This window comes from Aythya ferina, assembly GCF_964211825.1.
Source record: "Aythya ferina genome assembly, chromosome: 5".
Classification (NCBI taxonomy): Eukaryota; Metazoa; Chordata; class Aves; order Anseriformes; family Anatidae; genus Aythya; species Aythya ferina.
In genome coordinates, this window is record NC_140301.1 from 39,674,844 (window position 1) to 39,701,665 (window position 26,822).

At 44.2% G+C, this 26,822-nt stretch overlaps 2 protein-coding genes across 3 annotated transcripts; one reads left to right on the forward strand and one right to left on the reverse strand.

Annotated features, from left to right (window-relative positions):
- The first annotated feature begins 15 nt into the window (after window positions 1–15).
- MLH3 (mutL homolog 3) lies at window positions 16–19,277 on the forward strand. Of its 2 annotated transcripts, XM_084519599.1 has the most exons (12): window positions 16–3,682; window positions 6,841–6,939; window positions 7,607–7,677; window positions 8,601–8,705; window positions 10,483–10,555; window positions 11,205–11,276; window positions 12,332–12,440; window positions 15,476–15,635; window positions 16,928–16,951; window positions 17,137–17,215; window positions 18,160–18,311; window positions 18,934–19,277. In XM_084519599.1, the coding sequence occupies exons 1-12, from the start codon at window positions 388–390 to the stop codon at window positions 19,018–19,020; spliced, it is 4,326 nt and encodes a 1,441-aa protein (XP_084375725.1). In that variant the 5' UTR covers window positions 16–387; the 3' UTR covers window positions 19,021–19,277. The 2 variants fall into 2 exon arrangements, with proteins under 2 accessions (XP_084375725.1, XP_084375726.1); XM_084519600.1 differs by lacking the exon at window positions 6,841–6,939 and having other exon boundaries at window positions 17–3,682.
- Window positions 19,278–20,116: 839 nt separating this feature from the next.
- Window positions 20,117–24,970, reverse strand: EIF2B2 (eukaryotic translation initiation factor 2B subunit beta). Its single transcript, XM_084519604.1, has 8 exons — window positions 24,791–24,970; window positions 24,540–24,660; window positions 23,948–24,096; window positions 23,088–23,251; window positions 22,818–22,913; window positions 21,996–22,133; window positions 21,345–21,411; window positions 20,117–20,575 (listed from the first exon to the last, which is right to left on the reverse strand). The coding sequence occupies exons 1-8, from the start codon at window positions 24,954–24,956 to the stop codon at window positions 20,418–20,420; spliced, it is 1,059 nt and encodes a 352-aa protein (XP_084375730.1). The 5' UTR covers window positions 24,957–24,970; the 3' UTR covers window positions 20,117–20,417.
- Between the last annotated feature and the right edge of the window lie 1,852 nt (window positions 24,971–26,822).

Here is a 26,822-nt window from a genome sequence, read left to right on the forward strand (position 1 = left end):
GGGGTGGAGGGAGCAGCGAGGGGAGGGCGGCCCCGGGCGGCCCCCGCCGCGTGTGTGGTGCTGAGGGGAGCGCAGCGCCCGTGGGCGCGGCCTCCCCGCGCCGGGTTTCCCTCTGGGGGCGCTGGGTGTGAGGAGCGAGTGCGTTGTTAGGGGGGGTTCGGGCTCAGGTTCTGGCTGCCTGCCTTGAAGGCACTGCCTGACTGTAGTCCGAGCCTGAGCAGGGTGGTAATCACAGAAAAAAACTCTAAATAGGAGAAAAACAGGCACGTTATATCCATAAGGGTGAGTGCAACAGGTATCAGGCCTTTAATTACAGCTCCTTCCTCGCCCACCCGCAGGTAGCTGGAAGGGCATGGCGCTGTGATCTCCCACCCGCACGGTCTTGACATGATCAAGCACCTGGGCGAAGATGTGCGCGCCCGGCTGCGCTCCGGGGTCACCATCACCTCGCTGGGGCAGTGCGTCGAGGAGCTCGTCCTCAACAGCATCGATGCCAAAGCAACGTGTGTAGCCGTCAGGGTGGATCTGGAGGCTTTTAAGATCCAGGTGGTGGACAATGGGTCCGGGATGGGGAGAGATGATTTGCATAAAATGGGAAAGCGGTATTTCACCAGTAAGTGCAGCTCAGTGGGAGACCTGGAGAACCTGACGTACTACGGCTTTAGAGGCGAGGCTCTGGCAAGCATAGCTAACATGGCCAGCGTCGTGGAAGTTTCATCAAAGACCAGCAGGACAGCAAAAACCTTTGTGAAACTGTTTCACAACGGGCACGCGCTGGAAGTCTGTGAAGCTGAGCTGAGCAGACCAAGTGGCGGAACGACAGTGACCGTGTGCAATCTGTTCCATCAGCTACCAGTCAGGAGGAGGTGCATGGATCCTGTGCTGGAATTTGAGAGAGTGAGACAGAAAGTAGAGGCAATTTCGCTGATGCATCCCTCTGTTTCCCTTTCTTTAAGGAACGATGTTTCTTGTGCCATGGTGCTTCAGCTCCCTAAGACGAGAGACGTTTACTCTCGTTTTTGTCAAATCTATGGGCTGGGCAGATCACAGAAGTTAAGAGAAGTGAGTCATAAGTCTGGAGGATTTGAGATAAGTGGTTATATCAGTTCTGAAGGACATTACAACAAGAACATGCAGTTCTTGTATGTGAATAGGAGGCTTGTTTTAAAGACGAGACTACACAAACTAATTGATTTTTTATTAAGAAAACAAAGTGTCATTTGCAAAGCAAAAAGTGGCCCTGCAAACAGACAGGCTTGCTCAAGTCCTGGTCGCCATCGTAGTGGCCCAGAGCTGTACGGGATCTTTATTCTCAATGTGTCCTGTGCGTACAGCGACTACGATGTGTGTCTGGAACCTGCAAAAACTCTGATCGAGTTCCAGAACTGGGATGCTCTTCTAGCTTGCGTAGAGGAAGGAGTGAAAGTGTTTTTGAAGCGAGAACATTTATTTATTGAACCATGTAGCGAGGACATCAGAGAATTTAATGAAGATAATGACTTTTGTTTGTATAATGCTCCAGTTCCGAAGCCCTCGCTCTCTGAGGAGAAGAGCATCCAAGAAAACTTTAAGAAAGCATGTGATGAAATTTTGGATTCCTATGAAATACGTAAGTTGCAATCAAAAGATGTCAAAAGAAAATCCACGATGGGAAAAAAATCTTCAAATCCTACAGAATCAGATAAAAATCTACAGGAGGTTGAAGTTTCCTTAAATCAAAAGATTGCTGAACCAACTGATCCGTGTAGAAACAGTAAAGCAGAGATTCCACTGCCCAGCAGAGATTACACGACTTCTAATTTCACTGTATCAGATACCTCAGAACAGGAGCCAAAAGATGCTAATTGTCCCCAAACAGTGCCTGATGCTCACCTCAGATCTTCAGAAAATCTCCATTCCTCTTTCACTGAAGGGGCCAGATCAGCAATAATAAAAATAGACGGTTGTCGTGACCTGCTGCATCGTGCAGAGAACCGCATAAAAGATGTGGGAAATCAGCAAGACAAAGTAGTGCAGAAAAGCACCACGGTCAGTAACCTGAATGCTGATATTACTCGGTGGCTGTCTGAGAGACAAGACCCTACTGAAACAGCAACAGAATCTGAAACTGTCTCTGGAAGTTCACTGATAAGACTGTCTAATGCAGGAAAAGGAGACAGGGGGACAACTGAAGTGGTGGATGATGCCGGGAGGGGTGCTGCTAGTTCAGTACCCAAAAAAACATGTTCTGTAGGCCTCAAAACACACGTGCAAAGTGATCCCCCATGTGGGCGTGAACAAACAGGAACAAGTCTTGCGTTAAACATGCACAGTAGACCTGGCCCTGTCAGTGCCAAACACACATTTAGGCACAAAGTGAGTTTTCCCACTCAGACTGTAAATGCTAAGGATGTTTCCAGTAATACAAATAAAGAACACACAGCTCCCTGCAGCAGAGAAGGACACACAGCTGACAGAGGTGAGCAGTCAGAGAACAAAAGTTTGTCAAATCAGGCGAGTGAAGGGATAGCCATGCCCACTGCTGCCAGTAAAAGACATTATGAAACATCTGATGTTACAGAATTGCCGTTGGCAACATCTTTAGGCAATCCTCACAATAAAGCTACAAAAAGTCCTAGAAGACAAAGAGCTGAGCCAAGATCCCAGCCCTGTAAGAAGCTGAGCCTATCCACACAGCTGGGCTCCCTAGAAAAGTTCAGGAGATATTACGGGAGAGTCAAGTGTGTGCTGCCAACGCCGTTAGCAGAGCAGAACAAATCCGGTGTCCCTGTTTGTAACTCACAAGCTAACCGTGAGTTTTCAAAGAAGCAGAATGCCGGGCACGGTGGCTGGAGTATTTGTGAGACTCCGACTTTGGAACACACAGATTCCAATAATAACAGCCAGCTTGTGAGACCTTTAGATGAGACTTTAGTCTGCAGTGGAGAAGTTTCACCAGACAAACGAGCCGTTTGTCAGAGCCCTTTGACGTTGTCTGATTACTCAGAGGTTAGTAAAACAAGCATAAGTAGTAGAAGATCTCCAGGATCATTATCATCCAAACTGTCCAGAATGAAAAGCGACCGCAAAGAAGTAAAACAACTTGGTGAGCAATTCCAAACAGATTCCAGTGGAAAAGATAACACCTCTTTTGATCTTGAATCTTCAAATAATGATGGTTTGTGCAATGCACGTCAAATGTGTAAACTGACAGCGGAAAACATGAGGGAAAGTTGCAGCATTTCTAAGGGGGATGCTTGCCAGCCATCAGACGACACGAGAGCAGAACCCACGAAGCACACTGTCAGCTCATCACCACTCAGCAGCACTGAAGGGGAATACGCAGTCTCTGCAAGCGGTGTTTTACCATTACCGGCAAAAAAAGATTGCCCTAACGTCATCTGTGAAGATAAAAGCGTGTTAGCTGAATTCTCAAAACAAAACTTGAAAGATACGGAGGATCCCTGTGTAACCTTCCCAAGTAACGTGGCGTTCTCTGCAGACAACACAAGTAGAGGCGACCCCGGAGATGATTTGCGTTCTTCTGACTGGCTGCAAGATTTTGATGCTTCCTCGGGTAAGACGATTTACATCAATACAGCAACTGGGCTGAGCACCTACAGCACTCCTCCTGCTGAAGGATTCCAGGCTGCCTGCGTTAAAGATATAACGACAATGGCTGTGAATGTTGTCTCGGAGAATGGTAAGAGGGTTTGTTCGGGTGAAAACAGAATGAGGAACACAGTTTGTGTTCAGCTAGGTGCATAAAATGCTTTGCTGTCAGCACCTGGCAACTTGTGTTGAAATGCTCACTGCGTTAGCTGTAATAGCTGTATGGAAAACAGAAAAGTGTTGGAGACTGTGGAGACAGAAAAGCATCAACATTCAAACTGTTAAAAAGGTAATTTTAAATAAAACAGAAAGAAATGGCAACACCTTGTCAATTAACAGGCAGCTGCTTAGTTTTCACTGGGCATCGTGGCATTTACTGTGATCCCAATTACATATAACTGCTATTGTTTATAAAGCAAGACCTATTTCAAAATAAGTATACCAGAAATGTATTGTGTTTTTTTTTAACACTTTGTCCTAAATGATCATGTTTCCAAGAACGTGTTGTTACTGTGAGCCCCATATTAAACCACAAAAACAACCCTTTTTTCAGCCTGCCTACAAAATTGAAAACAACCCTTGAAAAATGAACAAAAATCTGACATTTCATTGAGAATGCTTAGTCTGTTCCACGGATGTTGGAAGGCTGTTCCTTCCCGCTTCGTGTTGCAGGAGATGTTGTACAGCATTGTTGGCAGTTTGATGGTGGAGCTTTTCTTGAAGTTACAGGGCGCTGCGCTGTATTGTTTTGTCAGTGGTGGAACATTTACAAGTCCCCATTGATCCAGCTGTTGGTCTTGCCTTTCTGTGTCCTCTGTATTTGGCTTGGTAGCATAATGTCTGATAATTTTCCCTTCCATTAATAGATCTATTCAAAATTGTTCTTTATTCTGCCTATAGGCAGAAATACTTTGACCAAAGATGCAGCCATTCCACCTGTAGGCTGTGTTTTCTTCTGTGTAATTTGTTTTGAAAAAGTAGCTTGGCCTTGTTTCCAGTAGTTCTGTGAAATATTTGGCTAATCAATATTTGGCCTCTGTTTGGTTCCCTTTTTTGTCTCTTACTTCCTCATCACCAGTCATAGAAAACTTGGTGCAATAGATGTTTCAGGTGTTGTTTCCTTTTAAGTGTAATAATTGATGCCAATAGTTCTTAATATTTATTGTATTCCATTAAAGCAGATTTATTACAAGGGGAAGAACATCTGTGTTTTTACTAGGTAAAACTAATGGGAAGTGCAAATGTACGTTCCCTGACTAACACTTTCTTTTAATTTCTGTGGTTTACCAATTTCCGCTGCCCCCAGAGCTGTTTGGTAGCGAGCCAAAGCACGGAGTCGTGGAGCTCGATCTTCTATCCAAAATGTTTGTGTAGTGCATTCCTGATCATGTTCACTTGCTATGGTGCTTTCATTCTGCTCTTTAGAATAGTGTCAGTAATGCCACGGTGTTGACTGTGTTTCAAGGCCAGGTGACTTGTTAAGACAAATGCCTTGCACACAAGTTCAGGGAAATTACACTGGTTGGTGGCAGGTGGAAGGAGGTAAGAATAATTCGTGTCCTCTTACGGATATCCTCCATAGCCATCACACCAGTGGCTGGCTGCTATCTTGTTTCTCACATCCCATCTACTCCATGTGCTCGACAGAAATGCTGGATTTTGTAGGACAGACTCAGGTGTCTTTGTATGGATTAAGTTGGCCATTACAGGAAAATTTATCAAGCTGTGTTTCACTATTGAATGACTTTCTGAATAATCTGATGCTATGCATTTGTATTAGGTTAATATTCTTTGTACTAGGTAGACACCCCAGTTCAGCTTGGTCTTTGTTGCCAGCTATGTCTGTATTTTTTGTTTCTTTTATTACATTATTGATCAATACATCCTGGCACCAATACATTTTAATAAGCTAATTGAGGCAAGTGAAAATCAGTATTCTAGTGTGCTAATTGTATATGTCTGAAGTAGATCAGTTATCCTCAGCACCTTTTCTGATGTTACCCACCAGAAGAATCATATCAATAATATCTTTGCCAGCTCCGAATTCTCACTGGCCGCTGGGCAAGACAATTCTTTGTGAGTCATGTACATCCTGATCAGGATTTTCCTGCAATAAGAAGCAGGGAAGTGAACTGTAGTTTGTTACATGTGTAAACACCGGGCTCCTGTTCACAGGAGCAATGGATGCTTCTGTGAACTCGAGGGGTAACATCTTTCCATGGCAATAGCTATAAAAGTTCTATCAAAGTCTAAATGAGATGGAAATCTTCATTTTGCCCCGGTTTGCCAAGAATCACATCAGGCCCTCTTGCCCTCTGTTCAGTAAGAGTCTGTGACTAGGTGTTGGGGCACTTGGACGCTGAGTTCCCTTCCTGTGCAGGACTGCCAGTTTGGATTCTTGAAAGGACTCTCAGTCCCCAGGGCAGAACCATCCCTGGGCTTTCCTGGGCTAAAGCCAACCGTCAGGAGTCTGTGAGCTGGCCGTAGGATCTCACAGGGCTTTTTCATACTGAGCTTATCAGCACACAGCTGGTTTTCTTTGGCTTTATCACTGCCACTTTTCCTGCATGCACACCCGTAATTTCTTAGTAGAAAGGAACTTTATTAATTCATTATTATTTCACAAAGAATAGAAGGCTGAATTGTACCAAAGGAAGGGTGAAATGTTTACCGCTGTGCTGGAAATCAGAGCCACTTTTCTTAATAATCTTGATAACAGTGCAGGTTTATAGTATCAATAAATCATTTCTGGGTGGGTAGGAACATGGTAGGCTAACTGATATCTCATGTGGTCTCACCAGCTTGTAGATTGTAGTCTTACAAGTTGCTGATAACTGCATGAAGTATTGATAGGACTGGTGATTGACATTTTGCCATTGAAAGTCAAGAGTGTTTTGATACCTGAAAGACTTAACCTATACCTTCCTTTTCCTTTGAGGATGACACTTCTGATTGCACTAATTCTGGAAGTAAATCTTATGCGATTAAAGTAGCAACTAATTTTTAAGGACAGTCTTGCAGAAGCCACAGTAATATTTTAAATACATTTCCACATGCAAGTGTGTCTGATAATTCTCAGTATTTTATATATATGCTGCTGTTTCTCAATGTTGGATGGCAAAATCTGTGAAATACTCTAATTTGCCCAGGGCTAAGCACACTTTTATTTATGAGAATATAATAAGTGTGTAGCTTTTTGTAATTTTGCATGTTGATGGATATGCAGCAGTAAATTTATGTTGTGTTTAGGGCTTCAGTGCAGGTGCCATCCCTTTAGAAGTGAGATTGTGCTACCCTTCCTTCCTAGACCTCGAAAAGAGAAGACTCTAGCAAGCCAGGATCCGAGAGGTAGGGCCAGCTTTCCAGGACACAGTGTTCTGTTGTAAAAACAAATCAAAGAATTCTCCCAGATGTCCCAACAGGAACCCAGAATTACTCAAGGTCTGTTAACAATGGGACTGTGTGAGTCATCTCAGATCTAGAACTGGAAAAAAATTCTTCTAGGGTTGAAGGCAGGTTAGGGGGTACTTATTTACAGGATGAAATACCCAGTTCTTTGTTGAATTATGTCAGAACTTTAAAGAATAATTACCTACTCCCTTCTTTGTACTCATTCCAACCTTGGAATGTGAAAAATAGCTTCAATCCTCACTATTTTTTTCTTTTTTTTTGTGATGGAAAGGATGAAATCACCTTTTTGGTATGTGGCTTTGTCCAGGGGCAGTGGGTAGCTAAGCAGGTGCTTTTTTCTTTTTTTTTAATTTTCCTTGCCACTTCCAGGGCCTGTTGAATTGTGCTGCAGCATGCTCAGGAGACAGCAAGTTGCACAGGGACCTTTCTAGTTAAAGCAGACAATAGAGAAGCCCATTCTCATGTTCCATTATTTATCTGTACATTCTCCCCCTTTTTTGAAGCAGAAAAAATGCAATAATACTTGGGTGAGGTAGAGGTACCCAATGTACCTTGTACTGATGGCTGGTGGCAGTCCCTGTATTGTCTGTATGTTCTTTCCCAGATGCTGAAGGCGAGTCTCTCCAGTCATTGCTTTCAGAATGGGACAATCCTGTTTTTGTTCGCTGCCCAGAGGTAAGCATTATCTTGCATCTCATGCTAAAACAGGAGTCATTTTATCCTTCTGTTACTTTCTGACATGGGGACCAAAATTACAAATATATTGTAACTGTTGTATATAATTTATTCAGTGATATATTAGACTGCAGACCTTGCAATTATATTTTTTTTTTTATAGATGGTTTATATCTAAGTCATTTTTGTGCATATATTCAGCCTTTGAATAAACATCAGGCTAATCTTTTGCTTTTCAAAAGCAAAACATTATTGTAGGCTGTCTTTCCCTCTACAGAAATGTTCATCTTAAAATAAAAAGTTTTCAAATGGCAAAATTGCATTTTACTGCAGTTGTTTTTGTAGCCTGGCAGGGCTCTAGCATGTGAGAGGAAAACAATGTTTGAGCTTTTATACAGACTTCTTCTGTTGTCACAATGTAGCATTATCTTTAAGCATCGTGTGTGTGTGTAAACATACGTATGTAATCACTTCCACCTGCAAACAATGGAGATGGAGTAGCAAACCACCTGCTGGTGAGTTTCTGCAGAGGAATGTTTGTTTGTTTGTTACAGTTTGTTACTCAGTACTCTGAGTCATCTCAGGGTAGTGCATCTCATCTACTGAGAGCCTACGTAGGCTGATTGTGAGCTTCAGGTTTTCTGGTGGGTAATTCAAGTAACTGAATGCCTTGAAATTAGCACGTAATATCCAGATGGGAAAGTATACAGGGATAGTAGCAGAGAGATTGCCAGATGGTATCTTTAGCTAGTGCTGTTCTTGTGTAGAAAGCTTGGTTTGTCAAACTACAGAGAGAGCAATCTCCAGAATGTTCTTTCCTAAATCTGATGTGTTTTTTTTGTTTGTTTGTTTGTTTGTTTGTTTTCTTATTCCCCACGGGCTGCTTGATACTGTAAACTCTCCATGTAATTCTCTTTCTACAGATTGCTGTGGATGTGACCAGTGGTCAGGCTGAGAATCTGGCTGTGAAAATTCACAATATCTTGTATCCTTATCGTTTCACCAAAGACATGGTCCATTCGATGCAGGTACAATATCATCTATCTCTAGTTTTCATGCCAAAATTCCCATTGAGCAAGTGGGGTTTTCTGAAGTTTCTGCCTTGTAGGAGAGAGGTCTCCAGGGAAACAGATCATATCCTTAATTTTCACAGGCACAAACAGAAATCTGGGTTGGTGTGCAGTACCATCAGACATGTATGTCATGTGAGAGCTGATTATCTATCAGAAGATACTATCTGCAAAGCAACTAAAAGTCCTTGACTTGGTTAAATCAAACTAAGAGGCAGCCCTGTTGCCACTGCTTTGAAACACTGTTAACTAAATGATCTTTCAACAGGCAGGTTTTACATTTGTTGAAGATAATTGCTAGTTTGTATTCCCCTGAAGCCTGTGTCCTACATGTTCTGTATTTATTGACCTTAGAAATTTAATTCTTCAGCATAGTGGTTTCAAAAGCAAACCCCAGATTTCCTGGAAAGACTTGAAATTTCCTTTTAAGATTTATAGCTGCTCTGAGAATTGATTCTTAAAAACGGCATCATGGCATGAAGCTTAACTATTTTAATGCTTTTTTATTGAATGTTTTGGTTGTTAACTTAAAAGCTGACGTAAATGTATGGCTGCAGCTTACATTGTTTGACAGTTTGCCTGGATAAAAATGTCAAAGTGAATTCTCTCCATGTGTTACTTATTAATAACTAAAGGCTTGTAAGCCAAATTAGCGTCATTCTCATGTGATCAGGTTGATGACTTTGAGATTGCAGGTTCTGACGGATGGGACATGGCAACGTTAAACTCCGGGGTGGAGAACGTAAATGATTCTCACTTATGTTGGTGTGCAAGAATAACAGGAGTAAATAAAGTTATTACAGGAAACGGGTTATGTTTCAGAAAGACCAGAGAAGAAAGCTGTAAAGCAGAAGGAAAAGAACTGTTAATGTCTTGTATTCCTTCAAAGAAATAGGATCATCTATTCATTTTTACCTAGGGGATGTACAGTGCATGTTCAGTGAGACAGTACTCTCAGGGAGCTCTGTCCATTTGACTGAGGGAGAAATTCTTCCCTAATCCTCTGTTAATTTAAATGTAAAAATGAGATACTCAAAGCATTGTGCATCACTGCACAGTATTCCATCTCTAGCTCAGGTTGATTTATGATGCTGGAAGAGAAGGTGGAAGCAACTCTCAAAGGCAAGTTAGGCAAAAGAAAAAGAGGCAAAACAAATGCTTCCTGGCTCCTACAGATGATCAGCACAAGCTCTTAGACACAGCTCAGATTATAAAAGGTTGTTTATATTTTTTTTGGTGATGTCAGCAGATCAGATACTTAGAGTTGCTGTGTAAAGCTTCAATTCCTAGCTCAAGGAGGCATCTACACCACTGTTTAATCCATTCTGTAAATTTCCAGCCCCACCTTGCAGTTCTTGCCTTTACAACTGTCTTTGAAAAGACAGACCCAGAATTGTTTTCTTGGCTATTTTTAAACTTTCTTATAGTTCCAGACTAAACTGTTTCATGACCAATTTATGGTCATTTCACCAGCCAATGTTGTATTTTAGCCAAATAATTTCTGCCTTTTCCATATTTAGCCCCTCGTTTTATTATAAAGAATATTTATATATCTTCATGGTTTCAGTTTTGCTAGCTCAAATTCCTTGAGCCTTTGAGATTAGAAAAGATGTGATTTCCACTCCCCTAATCATCTGTTCTGTGTGTTTGATCTATTTTGATTGTCATCTTCTGTTTACCTTCATTTTCAAAATCATTTTACCACTGGGTAGTGATTATTCTAACTATCTTACAGGTTCTTCAGCAAGTGGACAACAAATTTATTGCTTGTGTAGTCAACACCAGGAATGAAATGGATAAAAAGGAAGGTAAGAGGAGTTATTATTATTAAGCTGAGTTAGGTTTCAAATGTAGTTATATTGCAGAGGGAACAGAGTCCTGCTTTTTCTCTTGTCTTGGGATGGTATCGTGAGTAGAGCAAAATGTTAGCCTTCACATGAAACTGCCTGGATCTTCTTACTCTTTATTTTGGATGTTGTTGAACGTTCCTACTGCCTTCAGATTAGTGTTATAAAAATAGATTATACTCAAATTACTAACGTCTTTCAGACTGTGTTCACATTGTCTGGACATATTCATTGCCACAGCTAGCTGAAGCTGTACAAAAAAGGCATTCAAAATCAGTAGTTTTTGTAGTGTTTTTAAAGACTGTATTAAATAGAACAGTTTGTGGGTGACCTCAGCTCTCGTTCTGAAGTTAGATGAAGATGTCAATAGACAAGATTTTCTGGCTTAATCCAGCTACCCTTAATTTAAATGCTCCATTTGGATCACCAAATTTCAGTTCTGTAGCGACATTGTTTTGCCAAGGCAATCTCCTTCTCACTTCATTTTTGTAAAACTAGTTGGTATTTACCTTCTAAATGTAGCCTCTAGGGAGTGGTCATCCTTCTTTCCAGCCTGTGCAGTTGCTGGTACCAAGTTGCCTATTTTTAATCTATTGTGTTACATTTTTAGGTGGAAACCTCGTGGTTTTGGTGGACCAACATGCAGCGCATGAACGGATCCGCTTGGAGCAGCTTATTGCAGGTGAGGATTCAGGTGGTTTTAGGAAAGGTAGTGCACAGGAAAGTGCAAACAAGAGCTTTCTTAAAGGGAAAGCTTGCTAACTGATTTGTCATAAGGATAAATCTGGGATATGTCGAACCAATAGGATATTGATTTGTCATCTTGACCCTGATCCCTGTCAGAGTGCAGCCATTCAGTATGGGTAGCATTCAGAGCATTGGCAGCTGAAAATTGTTACAGCGTTTCCAAAAACAGAAGATATGCACCCTACCCACAGAACTATCAAACTAAAATAGTCCTGACATAATGAAAGAGCAGGAAGACTGATAGGAAAAACAATGAACAGGAAATAGAACAACATCAATAAGAGCATGTGGTTATGCTGTGAAGAATAAGACATGGGGTGCAGAGTAAGGAGCACAGTTAATTTGGTTCCTTTTTAGCTGAATACCATGCTTAAAGCCTAACGTTTCTTCATTCTGAAACTGAGGGAAATAATGGTCTTTTCTGTAAGCTCATTAGCCATTGGTTTCAGTATTAGAAAGCACAATAGCTATCCATCAAGTACTTAAAAATCATTGACCTTCTCTTTCATTGAGAAATAGCATGCAGTTCCTGCAGAGAGGATTCCAGGAAATCTGCTCTCTTTGGTCAGGTACTGAAAAAAGTTAAAGACTGAAGGGAGAGATGCTTAATGAATAGTATTTTAATGCCTTTTATGAGAGATTTTTCTGTGGAAAAATTGCTCTCTGTGAGTTGAACTAAATATATCAGTAGGGTTGTTGGGTTTTTTGTTTTGTTTTGTTTTGATTTTTACTTGTTTTTTTGTTTTTCGCTATTTAGGGTGACTCTTTTTTGGAAATGGTGGGAAAAAACAAAGTGGCATTAACCAACCCCTCCCCAGAGACTAGATGTCTGGTTTGTGACATTCCCAGTCCTCCACAAGTTTCAGGAGAAGGCATTCTGTGGTCATTTTTAAATCCAAACAGAGGATTACATGCCAAACCATAGGGTCATTAAGGGTAATGCCTGCGTAAATATTCAAAGAGGGATACTTCCAAATGTTTCATTCACAGATTCCTATGAGAAGGAAGTTGCAGCGTGTGGCAAGAAGAAATTATTGTCCTCCTCCATCTCTCCCCCTATGGAGATTGAAGTTACAGAAGAGCAAAGAAGAATTCTACGGTTAGTAATGGCCAGTCGCTCTAAACTCTGGGGGAAGGCTCTGCTGACCAGGAAGATCTCTCTGTATAACTTAGGTCACCACCACGGCTGTTTGTTCTTGCCTGAGCAGAGACCAGTTGGGTATATCTATTCTGTGGAAAATAAGTGGGCTTCTGGCGTGCCATCTCTGTGCCACTGCAATACCCTCTGGTTTCCTGGGGAAGGTGAAACTTGGGGCATGAGCCAGGAGAGTACCAGAGCAGCCTGCAGCAGATCCTCCTGGCTAGGGAGCAGCACTTGGAAGTGCACGCTGGAGTGCAGTGCTCCCAGTGTAGATATAGGCACTGACTTAATAGGCACTGTTGGAGAGGAGGAGGATGTGCTATGGAAAGCTTGTGTTGCGAATCCTTCAAAAATGCATTCCTTAATCCTAGGTGCCTGCCAAGAGTAACTAATGAACTCTGTTTCCCAAATGTTTCAGACTGGTAGACTGGTTGCTATTAGGATACTTAACTTTTGTACTGCAAGACTTTAGGCTAAGATGCAAATGTATTGTTGGACTACTATAGACCTACAGGACACTAACTGATCATTTTTGTTTCCCCCAAATATCCCTGACTGTCTTCTGCCACATGCATTTGTATTTTTTCTCACGTTCTTTGTGTTTAGTCAAAGTTCTCTGTTAACTTCCACAGGTCCACCTCATTGTTATTTTCAGACATCCCCCCCCTTTTTTTTGGTGATGTCTGTGGCAAACTCGTCAGCATTTAAATCACTCCTTGTTAAGGTTGCTGCCTTTTATAGGGATGCACTTGTTTGGTGTAAAGCCCTTTCTGTGTGTATTCTGATCATAATGGTATCGCTGCTATGTCCGTTCGGTAACTCATGTGTGTTACGATGGCTAATACCAGAAATTCCAGAGGAAAGGGTAAAGCACTATTATTCACCACCTGCTGTATGGAAAAATGTGAGAATGTAACCGCTGCTGCTCATAGTTCAACAATATTTGGATGCCTTTGTTGTTCCTATCTTTTAATGATATTCTTGCCAACATCACCATATTTTTAATGCCTCTTGTTTAACTTAGACTTATTTTTACGCTCATCTTTGAATGTCTTCCATGTTTGACATACCTACTTTTGAGACTGGATGGCCAAAACTGAATACAATATACCAAATGGCAGTGTCCCACTGATTTCAACAATAGCTTTACAATTGTTCCCATGACTTCTGTTTGTTATATATACATGGGTGTATATATACACCTAGTATTTTGTCTACTTTTTTTTTTTTTTTTGGCTACTGCTGCTTAGATGAACTGCTTATTTATTGAACTGTCATGACAGTAAAACAGGTTTTTATATATATAATTTTTGCTGTTTAATGTAGAAACAAACAAAATATATGTATAGATCAAATTATTCCTACTACTTTGCATTAATTTGTCCTTATGAGCAGCAAATCCATTTTTTCCATTTTTCATTTAACTTTTTAGTTCATCAGACTTGCATTTCTAGCCACTTTCAAAAGCTTTTTGAAAGCCCAAATACATTCTCTGAGGTACTGCTTTTCAACAAATATATCACAAGCATGCTAAAAAAAAAATCAGTAAGATAAAGTAAATCAGAGAGGCATGGTTTTCTTTTATGGAAGCTGGTTAAATTATTCAGCGTACTGGAATGCCAGTTGTGATTTCCTATTGCCACATAAACTAATTGATTCAAGAAGCTTTCTGCTGATGGCATATACTGGTGTTGGCTTACTGGTGTTTTTTTGTATTGCTCTTTAGCTTATTAGTATTTACAACCAGTCTGTGAGACTAACTGTACTAAAAGTTATTAATTAAAAGCACTATGGAAAATCTAAATGCTGATGTTGCTTGCAAAGGTCAATGTATTGAAATATATCAACTTTCCTGAAATATCTTTCTGTTCAGCTGTGCTTGCTGGTGGACCTCTGGTTCACCTGCGGTTTTGATTCTGTTATTTGGCTAGTAATTGTTGCAGTAATGCATTGTTCTGCTTACTCTCTTGAACTTCCTTTTTTATTAAAAAAAAAAAAAAAAAAAGGGGGGGGGGGGCTCAGTTGACTCCACTAGCTCCGTGGATTCTGTCATTTCACCACAATGGACTTTTTCAGTCTTTTTCCTCTCACTGTAGGCTTATACATGGTCTCCTTGTCCTTGTTAGAATTATACAAGTCATCTCCGTGTGGAGCCTGGTAATTGCATTATTCTCGTGATTGATTTTAGTAAGTTTGGAGTAGCTTCTTTTTTTGTTCAGAGAATCTCTTTTCTATAATTTACCTTCACCACCTTTATTTTAAGAGAATATTCCCTGAGTGAATAATATAATAATATATATATTCACAATAATGTATATAACTGTTTGTTTTTTTTTTTACTATTGTTGATAATAATTGCTGGCTGTTCCTTCTCTTTGATGACAAGTTCTCATCTGACTGTGAAGTCCAGTTTTTGTATGTATTTTTCTATCCACAGGGTGACAAATGTCAGATTAACTAAAAGTTGTTCTTTCCTTTGTTTTATTAACAGAACATAAGTTCTTTAAAACAGCATAAATTTCTTGCAATATTTTTTTCTGTTGTAAGCATTTGCCATTACATGTCAGTTGAAATCAGTTTTTTAGGTTAGACTTAAAGCAGCCTTTATGATGTGTAATTTTTATATTTGAAGAGGGTACGTGCATGTTCCTGTCTGTATGATGAGTTGGTAATTTTTGCTTGAACCATACACCTGCTGCATCTTTAGAAAATATTTATAAATTTAAATACAAAGTTCTCTGAGTAATACAGGAACTCTTAGATCTTTTAGCCATGGAGCATGTGATATGCACAGCTGATTGGAGTGAGAAGCGTAGGTGTATGTAGAGTGGAGAAGGGCAAAATTAATTGGAATCTTGTGAGGTGTGTTTTTCAGGATTGGAAACTGTTGCAGGAAAGAAGAAACATAGAAACTGCAGAAATATTTAGGCATGCTGTGGAGATGTAGGCGTTTGTGTCTTATTTCCGTTGTTTTGCTTTATTTTTCTCCTCAGATGCTGCTACAAAAATTTGAAGGATCTGGGCCTTGAATTATCATTTCCTGAGACCAACAGCTCCTTGATTCTAGTCAAGAAAGTGCCGCTGTGTTTTATAGAAAGAGAGGCCAATGAATTACGACGGAAAAGACAACCTGTCACTGAAAGCATTGTGGAGGTCAGTTATGGATGTGGATCAGAGCAATTTGTGATACTGGCTTTCTGGGTTAATCACTGTTATGAGAGAGTTATGGCCAGTGTGGTTGCCATCAATTTTAGTAGCTGAATAGTCCTATACTGAAGTCCCTGACAGCAGTGATAGGAGTCTGATTCAGACTAGGAATAGTGAAAAAAAAATGAGAAAAATAGTAGGCAGTTCAGATATTTCATCAGTTTACTGCTCATCCTTCTTGAACACTTGAATGAACAGTGAAACAATTGTTATTGCTGGTATGGAATATTTGTTAGGATTTTCATGAAGTCTCTGCATATGCAGTTCAGCTTTCTAAAAGCTGCTGTTCCAGATGTTCTGTGGTTTGAAGAAGAAATTGCTGAACTGATTGCTTGCAGTTTCCATTGTAAACAGTTCTCCACAATTGTCAGTGGAACAAGGACTCTCCTTACAAATTGTTTCTGGAGTACCATATTCAGCCACTAGGCTGAGCCATTGTGAGTCAGTCCAGTCTTGCCACTTGTCTCTTTTGATACAAAGAGAAAAAAAGACAATTCATCTAATTTAATTTATTTTTCCAACCCTGCTAGAATCAGGTAGAAGTCAAAATGCACTCTCCTGGTGTGCCAAGAGCCCTGAAAATGGTGGCAGAGTGCTTTTTCTGTTTTATTTTTTTGAATGGTAGCTGCAGATCATGTCTGTCCCTCACCAGCACTCTTTCTTAGCTGAAACGTCAAGATCTCATGAGTGTTTTGGCAGACCTATTCTGCAGTCCTTTTTATTTTAATTAGGACTAGTAGCACCTATTCATGATTGAGTTCTCTATATCTTAGGTATCAGAAATTAAATCCATGTGGACTGTTATTCAAAGAAGAAATGGCAATTATTCAAAGAGAACATGTATATATTATATATATGATATATTATAATATATGTATATACATATATTATACTCTGTGGTATGAGAGTTCCATTATATCCATTTTGCAGGTATATTCATATATACTTTTGTATATAGAAGGTCTATTTATAATACGCTATATAATAGAGTATATTTCTACAGGAAACTGGTGCAGAGAGAAACCAAGTGATTAGTCTCAGGCCTGACAAGGTATTTGTGAGATGTCAGGACTTGTGCTGAGAACTTTCACAATATGGTCAATGTACAAGCAACTGCATCATTTTTCCTGGGGAATATTGGCATTTATGCATTAAATTATACACAAATGTGGACAAAGTCGGGTATGGGCAACCAAAGGGAGGAATAGCAACTGATCATTTTACCTTTTTCTTTCCAGGAGTTTATTCAAGAACAAGTTGAGGTGAGTAGCTGTCTGCTTCTAAAGTTGACTGGTATAATGCAAAGCTTATTGCACAAATCAGAGGGAATAAGAGCAATAAGCACCATAAGAGATGTGGATTTAGCTCACTCCTGTTATATTTCTCCCTTTCTTTTTTTTTTCCATATTAAATGGAATGTAAGATGATGTTCCCTTACTACTTTTAGCTAGTGCAGACCACAGGACGAGCACGAGGGACACTGCCTCTGACGCTTCTGAAGGTGTTAGCTTCCCAAGCCTGTCATGGTAGGGGAACTGTACTTTTCTTTCATTCCTTCTTTATATTTATTTTTTTAACCTTTCTGCTTCTACACAGTATTCTTCGTAGGGCAGTAGTTTCAGAATGTGTTTGCAGGAATTCCAGGATTACAGTTTCGTAGGGATGAGGAGATAATGGTCTCTTCGTGGACAGTACCGTGAGGGACAAAAACCACTGTGCTGGTTTGTGTGGTCCTGAAGTAATTCCAGCCCACACATGAAACACTGATAAAATGCGGTGTTTTATTCACTGAGATGCTCTCATCCCTGGGAGCATTCAACCAAGTAACAGTTCTTCCTCACAGGTGCAGACTGCAGTACGTCTAACCTCTTGGGGCAGTTTCTGTATTATGTAAAATAATAACGAGAATTAATATTTCTGAATATTAATTCTGAAAGGGTAAACCTGAACCAAAAGCATCTATTTTCATGCTGTGTCGCTGTATTCTACAAATGGCAGACTGTATATTACAACTTTTTATATCTAAAAAAGTCCCACAGCTGAAGGGCAGGATTCATACAGTTTTGTCAATCTGTAAAGGCTAAAGTCTGCAGGTATCTCTGCTCTGCCCCCTTAATGTTCTGCTTTGATTTCCTCTGGATGCCATTAAGTGTCCCTTTATGAGAAAGGACTTAAGGGCAGGGTCAGTAGCAGGCATATAAAGCTGATAAAGCCTATGGAACTGGTAATAGCTGTCTTCTGGTTTTACTGCCTTTATGTGCATCTCCAGTCCTTAGGAAAAAAAAAAAAAGAAAAAGCTCCTTTGCTTCTTGCAACATCACCTGAAAAGCCAAAATCTAATAATCCTATCATCTATCAGACTTGGATAAGGTGAAACGGTTTAGGCTTTGGATAGCTGATCCTCATGCAGCAGCAGGAGGTGGTTTGCATTCTCTCTGGCAGCACATTCAAGAATTTTCTCTTATTCCAGGAGCTATCAAGTTCAACGACAGTTTGACTTTGGAGGAGAGCTGTCAGCTCATTAAAGCTTTGTCCTCTTGCCAGCTGCCCTTCCAGTGTGCTCACGGCAGGCCTTCCATGATGCCCCTTGCAGACATCGACCATCTGCAGCAGGAAATTCAGGTACTGTGTGGGTCACTGAAATAAGGCAGCATGCCCTGGGTTATGAGGCTCATCGTGTACATGCGTGTTAGAACTGGAACGGACCAGCACTGTCCGTGTCTTACACAAACTTTTACAGAGCTGTTATCAGTAAAATAATAAATAAATAAATAAATAAACCTCTGTCCTGCAAACACTTTAGAAAGGACTTTACCATGTTCCATTTGAATGGTCACACTGGCTTGAAGGAGGTTCACTAGTGGTTGAAGTCAAGCATAGATTTAAAGCAGTTGTGGTTTTTAAGTGTAAAATTTGGAAAACATGTAAGTTCTGATATTCTGCTAGTAGCAAGTGTGCTGAAGATTGAACAAACACCTATTTTCCCAAAGTTTAAGATGCCTTAAAATAGGGAAAGAAGCAAAGAAATAGCAACATTTCTTTAAAATTGGAAAAAAAAAAACCAACAACCTCCTCTCCTGTGAATACTACAGTATATTAGGTTATTAAATTAGATTCTGTTGAAAGTCACGTGGGACTTTGAATTAGATATGACAAAGAATGGGAACGTCTGTATTAGGGCAAAGAGCACAGAGATATTGAAGTTGATTTAGTTATGATTATTGCTTAATATTTTTCCCTCCAGCCTAAACCTAATTTGGCTAGACTGCGGAAGATGGTTCGAGCATGGCACCTGTTTGGGAGCAAAGACCCTAACCAAAAAAAGTACTGACCTAGGAAGCAGAGAGCAGCTAGGAGAACACGGCAGAAGCCCAGCCCTGAAGCCTGGAGAAGCATCTTCAACGTTAAGGAACTGTTGTAAACCTGGGTCACGTCACTGCTTGACTATCAAGGGCAAGTTGCAGCCACTCAGAGTTACTGCAAGCACAGCAGGATTCTGCATAATAGAGAAGAGACTTTTAATTAATGGATTTTATAGTGCTTTGAAATTGAAGAGGTATTTATTAATAAAATTAACACTAAACTATTTCTGTGGGCTCCTGGCAGTGGTTGGAATGAGGACTGACCGGCTTCATAGTAAATACAAGCCAACTTGGGATCAAAAAAAGGTGTCTCTGCTTTAGAAGGCAATGACACACCCAGCTGTTTTCTCCATCTCCCTGCAGTTCACATTCTTGAGTAATAGGTTTCTAAATCCTAGCATAGCCCCACTTTCGCCGAAAGGACTAAATAGCTCGTGGCATTTCTAACAGTAGACAGGTTTTTTGGTTGTTTTTTTTTGAACACGTTCCTGTTCTATTTTGCATCTCAGCCTAGGCTAAAAAAGAGTATTTCAGAACAGTAAGAGATGCCTTTTTATTTAAATCACAGACATCCTTGTTCTGTGTTAAAACCTAGGTTAAAAAATAAATGCTATTGACATCTGCTGCCCCTCACAAAAAGCAAGAGCTTTCAGAACAAGACAAGATGCCTGCCGGAGAAGAATAATCCCAGTCACCCAGTAGCAAATGGGAAGGAAGACCCACAGACTCCAAAAAGCAAAGCAAGAGCTTGAGCTCTGCCCTGTGACGCAGAGGCAAACAAGCTTGCTGACAGAAGCCTGCCTTTCATCAAGAAGGCAATTTCTATTCCAGCACGTTACAAAAAAATACTTGTATTTCAGCAACTCAGCAAAAACTGACATAAAATTCTACCAAAACACTCAGTTTTGAAGCACATTACTAGTGGATTTCTATTACAGTCGTAGGCAAAAACACACCTTAAGCTTCCTACTGCAGCACAGGTGCAGGCAGCTCACTGCACCAGTAAGACTCCTGCTAGTTATGGAAACAAACTAATTCTACATGGAAACATGAGTAACCCTGAGGTCACTGTGAACAGCCTTTATTACAGCACACCTTGAAATAACAGCTTAGCTGCCCCAGAGAGTGACTTGGATGCCTTGCTATTTCAAAATTGAAGTTGGTTAGCAGCTCCCTGTGACTTGTAACAGCAGAGGGTCAAAACCTGTACGAGCGATCTGTCTTCTGGTCTTTCTGGTAGGGAGGACATTGCACTGAGCAGATTCCCCACAGCAACTCATCTTTGCAACACAGGCGTTAATTAGATGATGCATCTTTCTCTTTAGAAAGATGGGAGAAGTCTGGAGAGTGACAGACGTGCTTGGCATTAGAGTTCGTAGTCATCTGGGTGGTAGAGTTCACTCATGAGGCGGTAGATATAGGAAGGCGCGTTACCCCCGATGTTAGAAATGAAGAGAGTAATGAGCTCTGGCGGGACGTAGTCAAACACTGGGCAGTGAACATTGATCTTGGCCAGGATCTCCCCTGAAAAGTGAAGAGCAGCAGGATTAGACACACAACCTAGAGAAAGCACACTCAGCCTTCTGCGCTTAGCCCTCTGCTTCTTCCTGAGCCCCTCAAGAAACTGGCTGTGCACATGCCACCCTGGAGTCGGTACCAGGACATCCAGAATCCTTTCCAACTTCTCCACCAATGTCTTTTAATCACAAATACACAGCAATCCTGGATGAGTAGCAGCATTCTCTGCTCTTCTGGTAGTTTTTTTCCCCCCAATAGTAGCCCTAAGTCCCCTCTGACGCCGATTTACAGAAAACCTGACAGTATTTAATCAGAATATAGGAATCCCAATCTGCCAAAGTTACTACTTAAACAAAAGCTCAGAAGGCCAAAATAAAAAGCCTGCACCAAACCTGATATATTTTTTCCCCAAAAGTCTTTGTCCCATGGAAACGGGGCACTTAGAGAGACATTACTGTCTGGGAGGGAGCCTGCAAGCTGCCACCTTGCTAAAGGTGGTGCTCAGGTGGGAAGCCCATTGCAGAGACTGGATTTCAATGAGTGGATCATGTAAAAAAATTTCAAGTTACACGAGTCGTGGGAAGGAAAGCAGTCTGCCCCCAGTGTCAGGCATCTGCTGCGTCCCACAGGAAATTGCCACCTGTCTGATATCATTATCATAATCCTGCAATAAAGTGCTGAACAGTTCAGAGCAGAAGCAAAACTACAAAGATGGATGGTGTTCAAAAAAAAAAAAAAAGAAATCTTGACCAGCCTGTATAAAAAGAACCAGTACCTTCTGTGAATGGCAGCACTTCCTGTGGCGACACAAACTTGTGGAATGAGTCTTCTTCGTTAGGGAACTGAAGGAGAGAGAGTACGGAAAGGTCAGGGAAAAAAGAGCACCTTATTATCCCTAGTGAAAACATGCAGGGTGCAGAAGGAACTAAAGCAGAGGAAGAGGACTTGCCAGCAGATAAGGCACAGCAGTTGTGGCCAGAACTCCTGCAGCACCTACAAGTGAAAGGTTTTCCCTAAACATTTTTAGAGCTATGGCCTGCATGCCCTTCTGCAAAGCCTAGGGAATGGGAACAGAGACACGACTTCCTCATTCTGCAACTTGATCTGGCAACACTGAAAACACTCAGTGCGGGAAACAGTAGAGAGCATCCCCATCTACCTCCTCCATAGGTACAGAGGGTCCTTCACCACTAAAGACATAAACAGCAGAAAAATGCCACTTGGCATAGCAGGGAGTGCTTCCAGGGAGACAGATCTGGGTGAGGATTTCCTATCTGAAATAACAGCACCAGATTGGGGAGATGCTCATTTATCAATCCCCCATCGGGACAGGTGGTGCTCTCCACCCTAAGCTTCCCCCTGCAGAAAAAACCCTCCCTTAAATCCACTGAAGGTCGGTGCAGTACCGAAGAGGCGCTGCGCTTACCTGTGGCGAGAGCTTGAACATGGGGGCGCAGACGATGAGCGGGGTGGAGTGGTGCTTCGCTGCCAGCGCCAGGGTGTGAGTGCCGCTCACGGCGATCAGCGCCCCGTTGGCCAGGATCGTCTTTGTACCAATGATGACCTGAAAGGGCAAATTAGCTTTTTATCACGCTCTGCAGCAGAGCTTCCTGGCTCAAACCCTCCCGGATGAGATGGAGGAGTCTGTCAGGACAAACAGGGAATGCCAGGCAGAACCTGGGCTGTGTTCCCTGTTCTGCTGCAGGCATACAAAGGAAGTCTGTGCGAGTAACCTGACTGCTGACCGCAAGGACTGCCTTGCTGTGAAGAGGGAATGAGGTAGCGCAGCTTGAAATAAATAGATCAAAAGTCGTGGGACTCGATTTTATTGATTAGGATGACTTTTTTTCCTGTTTGGGGTGTCAAGTCTTTATCTTGCACCTCAACAACTCCCTTCAGCACCCATCTTGTGCTCCAGGCGAGAGGAATTTCTCCCCTGGAAACACTGCTTTCTGTTCCATTTTCTTTAATAACTGGGAAGTTAATCCTTCAAGACTCTCCTGGCTTGTTTTTTTGCAACTGTTCTGCCCATTACCCAGTACAGCAGCAAAACCAACCACTATGCAGTTAGTCATCATTCTGATTTGGGGTTGCGCACTGCATTTCCACCCCATCTGTAAGCAGGGGATTAGTACAACTGTGAACCTTCACAGAAGAAGCACGTCCATCACAAATGGGACCCGCAGCAGTTTGAGGCCTAAGCACCAAAGCTGCCAAGAACTCCCTCGTGCAGCAGAGCCCTACTCACCTTGTTGACTCGAGACATGACAGCAAAGATAGCTGCGTCGCTCATGACAGTAGTCTCGATGTTCTCTTTGGACAGCCGGACTGCCATTTCGTGCCCCTGGAAAGAGGGAGAACCTAATTTTTTTCCTGGAACACAGCTCCCGAAGTGCAGTTGTACAGATATTGGCAGTCAATTCTTGTCCAAGCCACAAGGATATCAAGGATCAGAGCACACACACAGCTCCCCAGCTGAAGGGCACAGGGCAGGACAGCGGGCAGTCTTCAACCTCACCTGGCAGAACGGCGCGCACTCCGCCACGATGACCTGGAATTTCCTCTTGCGGGCAGCCTCCTTCAGGAAGGCCTCAACAGTGCGAGAGTAGCCAATGGTCATGATCACCTCGTTGGAGTGGATGTGCTCCAGTGCCTGCATCGCGATGTTATCGGTGGTGCCCTCTGTAACGGAAGGGAGCCGTGAGCGGAAAAGAAGCCAGGAAAAGCAACGCTTGTGAAGCTGTCCCCCAACAAGGTCATTTTTTACTTAAAGCAATGCTGTGAAGACTGGGAGAGCAGGAGCAGCGTTTCTCCCCGTTACTTTTACCAGTGGGGAGGGAGCAGGAAGCTGGCCCTTGAATGCTCTGTGCTTCCAAGCTACTGGCCCTATCGAAAACTCCACCGCTACTGGAGTGGGCTGGGTCAGCAGCAGCCAAGCACCATGCTCACACGACAAATTCCAGTTTTACAGCCCAGTAGCACTAGAGCCACGTGGAAAGGAGATGTGGGGCAGCCTGGAGGAGCAGCCGGTGCCTGATCTGTCACAAGACTGCAGGAGAAGAAAAACATATCTCACTGCTACACGCAAGGGCAAAATTATGCTCATAGGGAGTAAGCCCAACCTCAGCAGACTGTTCATCCTCTGCTTCACAGGGCTCAGCTCAAGACTTCCCAGAAGACCAACAGAATAGTCAAACAGATGCTCCTATTTCCTTCATCTCTCTAAACCCAAAAGCAGAGGCTGCTCCCCTAACACACATTCCTTCAGACTAAGCCTCCCAGCTCCTTGTTGCCTTCTTTCCACCTCAGAGCAGAGAGAAGCATCAGCCCCATCCCATAAGGAGCCGCACTCACAGAGCAGTGAAGACCCCCCCATACCTAGCTCTATCAGCAGCTCGTTGATAGCTTCAATAACATTAGCTTTGAGGGTAGGATAGGAGGTATTGAAATCCTCATTCAGTCCTCCAGAAGTCAGAAGCTTGTGCAGGGATTCCTGCTGGTCGCTTTCCTCGCTGCGCCCGCGAAGCCTGCGGAGAGAAGGAGCCCTTCAGCCTTGGGAGAGCACGCGGGGCACGGCCTGACACGAGGCAGCAGGAGAGCTCTTGAGCTTGTGTCCCCGCAGCACAGCACATGGATATGAATGGAGGAGAAGGAAAATCTGCATGCAGGGGTCATGCCACGCCGAAGTTTCCTTAGATGTCTCTGTCAGAAAGACACCTGACACTCTGCCACTGAGAACTTTCCCAGGTCATGTCTAAAACCTGCAGCAGGCACATGGAGAGCAGCGCTCAAAGCCACCGCTGCAGTGCAGCAGACCCTCCTGGGAATGCAAGGGACAAGAAGCTAAGGGGAGAGCCCAGGCTGCTCTGCTGGGGACAGGGAAGCTCATGTGCCCACAATGCACGCACTGGGTGGAGTTTCACCAGAGGAAACACCTCAGCTACCCCTCAGCTCCCGAGGGGCGCCTCACCTGCCGTACTCCTCGCGGATGACCTTCAGCACTCTCCGCACCATGTTGCCCACGGTGGTCTCGGACGGCTGCGCCGCTGCCATCCTGCGGCCCTCCGCCCGGATCAGCTCCATCAGCTCCCCTGCAAGAGGCCACAGCCGCGTCACCGCCACCGGCACCGGCACCGGCACCACAGCGCCGCGGCCCCCCCGCTGCCGCCACAGCCGTGACGGAGCAGCCGGGCCCGCGGGGGCCGGGCCGCAGCCGCTCACCGGCCGAGCCCCAGTGGCCGTGCGCGATGATTTTCCGCAGCAGCGCCAGCGTGTGCCTCGCCGTGTCCTCGGAGCGCGGCCGCCCCCCGCCGCCGCCCCGCAGCCGCGCCACGAAGGCGTCCATCTGCTCCCGCAGCTCCGCGCCGCGCTCCGCCGCGCCCGGCATGGCGGCGCCCACCGCCCCGCCGCTCCGCCACCGCCGCTTCCGCTTCCGCCGCCGCCGCCGCGCCTTGCTATTGGTGGAGACCGAGGCGACGAGGAGAGACAGCCAATGGGAAACGAGGGGAGGGGATGGAGGGCCCGCCCTCGTTACCTGGGAGACGGGCGCGGAGCCCCTCGCTGCCCCCCCCACCCGGCCCGCGGCCCCGCCGCGGGGGGTTGTGGGAAGGTGGCGGGTGGGCGCCTTGGGGGGGGGGGGGTGAGGGGGCCATGGATGCCCCTCACATCTTGTGCCCCTCACATCTCAATGTGCCCCTCACATCTTGTGCCCCTCACATCTCAGTGTACCCCTCACATGGCTGCCCCTCACATCTCCTTGTTCCCCTGTTATATATGGAGTGGTAATTTGTGTCGAGAAAATGGTTGATATTAATAAAGAAGGGGGAGATGTGTTCATTTATAACACCCCTCACGTCTCCTTGTGCCCCTCACATCTTGTGCCCCTCACACCTTGTGCCCCTCACATCCCGTTGTGCCCCTCACACCTTGTGCCCCTCTCATGGCTGCCCCTCACATCTCCTTGTGCCCATCTGATGCCCTCAGTGCTTGCTCCATGGCCTCTGCCAGTCCCTACCATGCTGGCCAGGCACATCCCTCCTTCCCTGCTGCCCCCTCTGCCCCTTCCCCCTGGCATCATGTGTGTGCCGCCTGCCATTTTATGCCAACCAGAGGCTCCATGGAGCAGCGCCCGCCCGGCTGTGGCTGTGTCCCAGGCAGCGCCGTTCCCCTGTTTTTGCCCCTCCACACATGAGCGGTGCGAGGCAGGACAGGGCTGCCCGCTTCTGCTGCCGTGTGCCGGGCCGTGGCGTGCACGGACCGCTCCCACGCACGCACCCCGGGACCGTGGCACGCAGAGATTCGGCCAGAAAAAAATATCCTTGCTTTGGAGCTTTGCTTTGTTTGTTTACTTGTCTGGCTCGTAAACAGAGCGGCTCTTGGAGATTAGGCAGGAGGGAGCAAGAGGAAGGGAAACCGGACTCGGGGGTTATGACCTCCGTGTGGATGCCGGGCTGTTTACATTCCCTGCTGCGGCCCCAGTGACCATTGCGGGGCAGTTTGTGCTCAGCCTCCCGTCCTGCCAGCCTGCGGGGTTTGCAGCTCCCTGCTCGCGCTGCCCCGGCCCTGTTCCCTGCAGCACTTCCTGCTGGGCACTGCTGCCACAGCCAGCCCGAAACGGCTGCCAGCCCGTTGTCCCCGAGGGGCAGAGCCCTGTGTTCAGCCTGCTGCCTCGCGTTTCATGAATGAAAGCCTCTGAATGGGGATTGCGGGATCTGCTAGCCTGGTGGTCCCATGGAGCTGAGCTGAGCCAGGACCTGTGTTCCCCTGGAGAGCTGAAAGGCAAACACCGGGCCCTGGCTGCTCAGAGGGACTGTGGCTAAGGGACATCTGGTTGTCGTGAGCCAGCAGCTGTGCCAGGGGCTGGTGCATTGGGCAGAAGTGCCCAGCACGAGTGAAAAGGGAGGAGGGTGGCACAGTCCCAGCGAGGGCAGCCCGGGGAGCATGGGGCACACAGAGGAAGCAGCTGGGAAGACGCCTTTTGGTGTCCTGGTACACTTGGTATACTTGGCTGGGATCCTGCTGGCTTGCAGGCTGTGCTGGCTGCTGTGGCAGAGGCAACGAGGTGGGGGCCCACGTGTGGGTCCTGGCCAGCGTTACAGAACAGGAGCTAAACCCTCTGACCCCACTGTCTTGCTGCAGCCTGCTGCCTCCCGCACGTCACACCCCTCTTTCTTCCCTTCCTTTTCTGGGTGTACCCAAATCCCCCGGGAAGACTTGGCTGCTGTGGCTTCCCAGCTGGTGCATGAGCAAATGC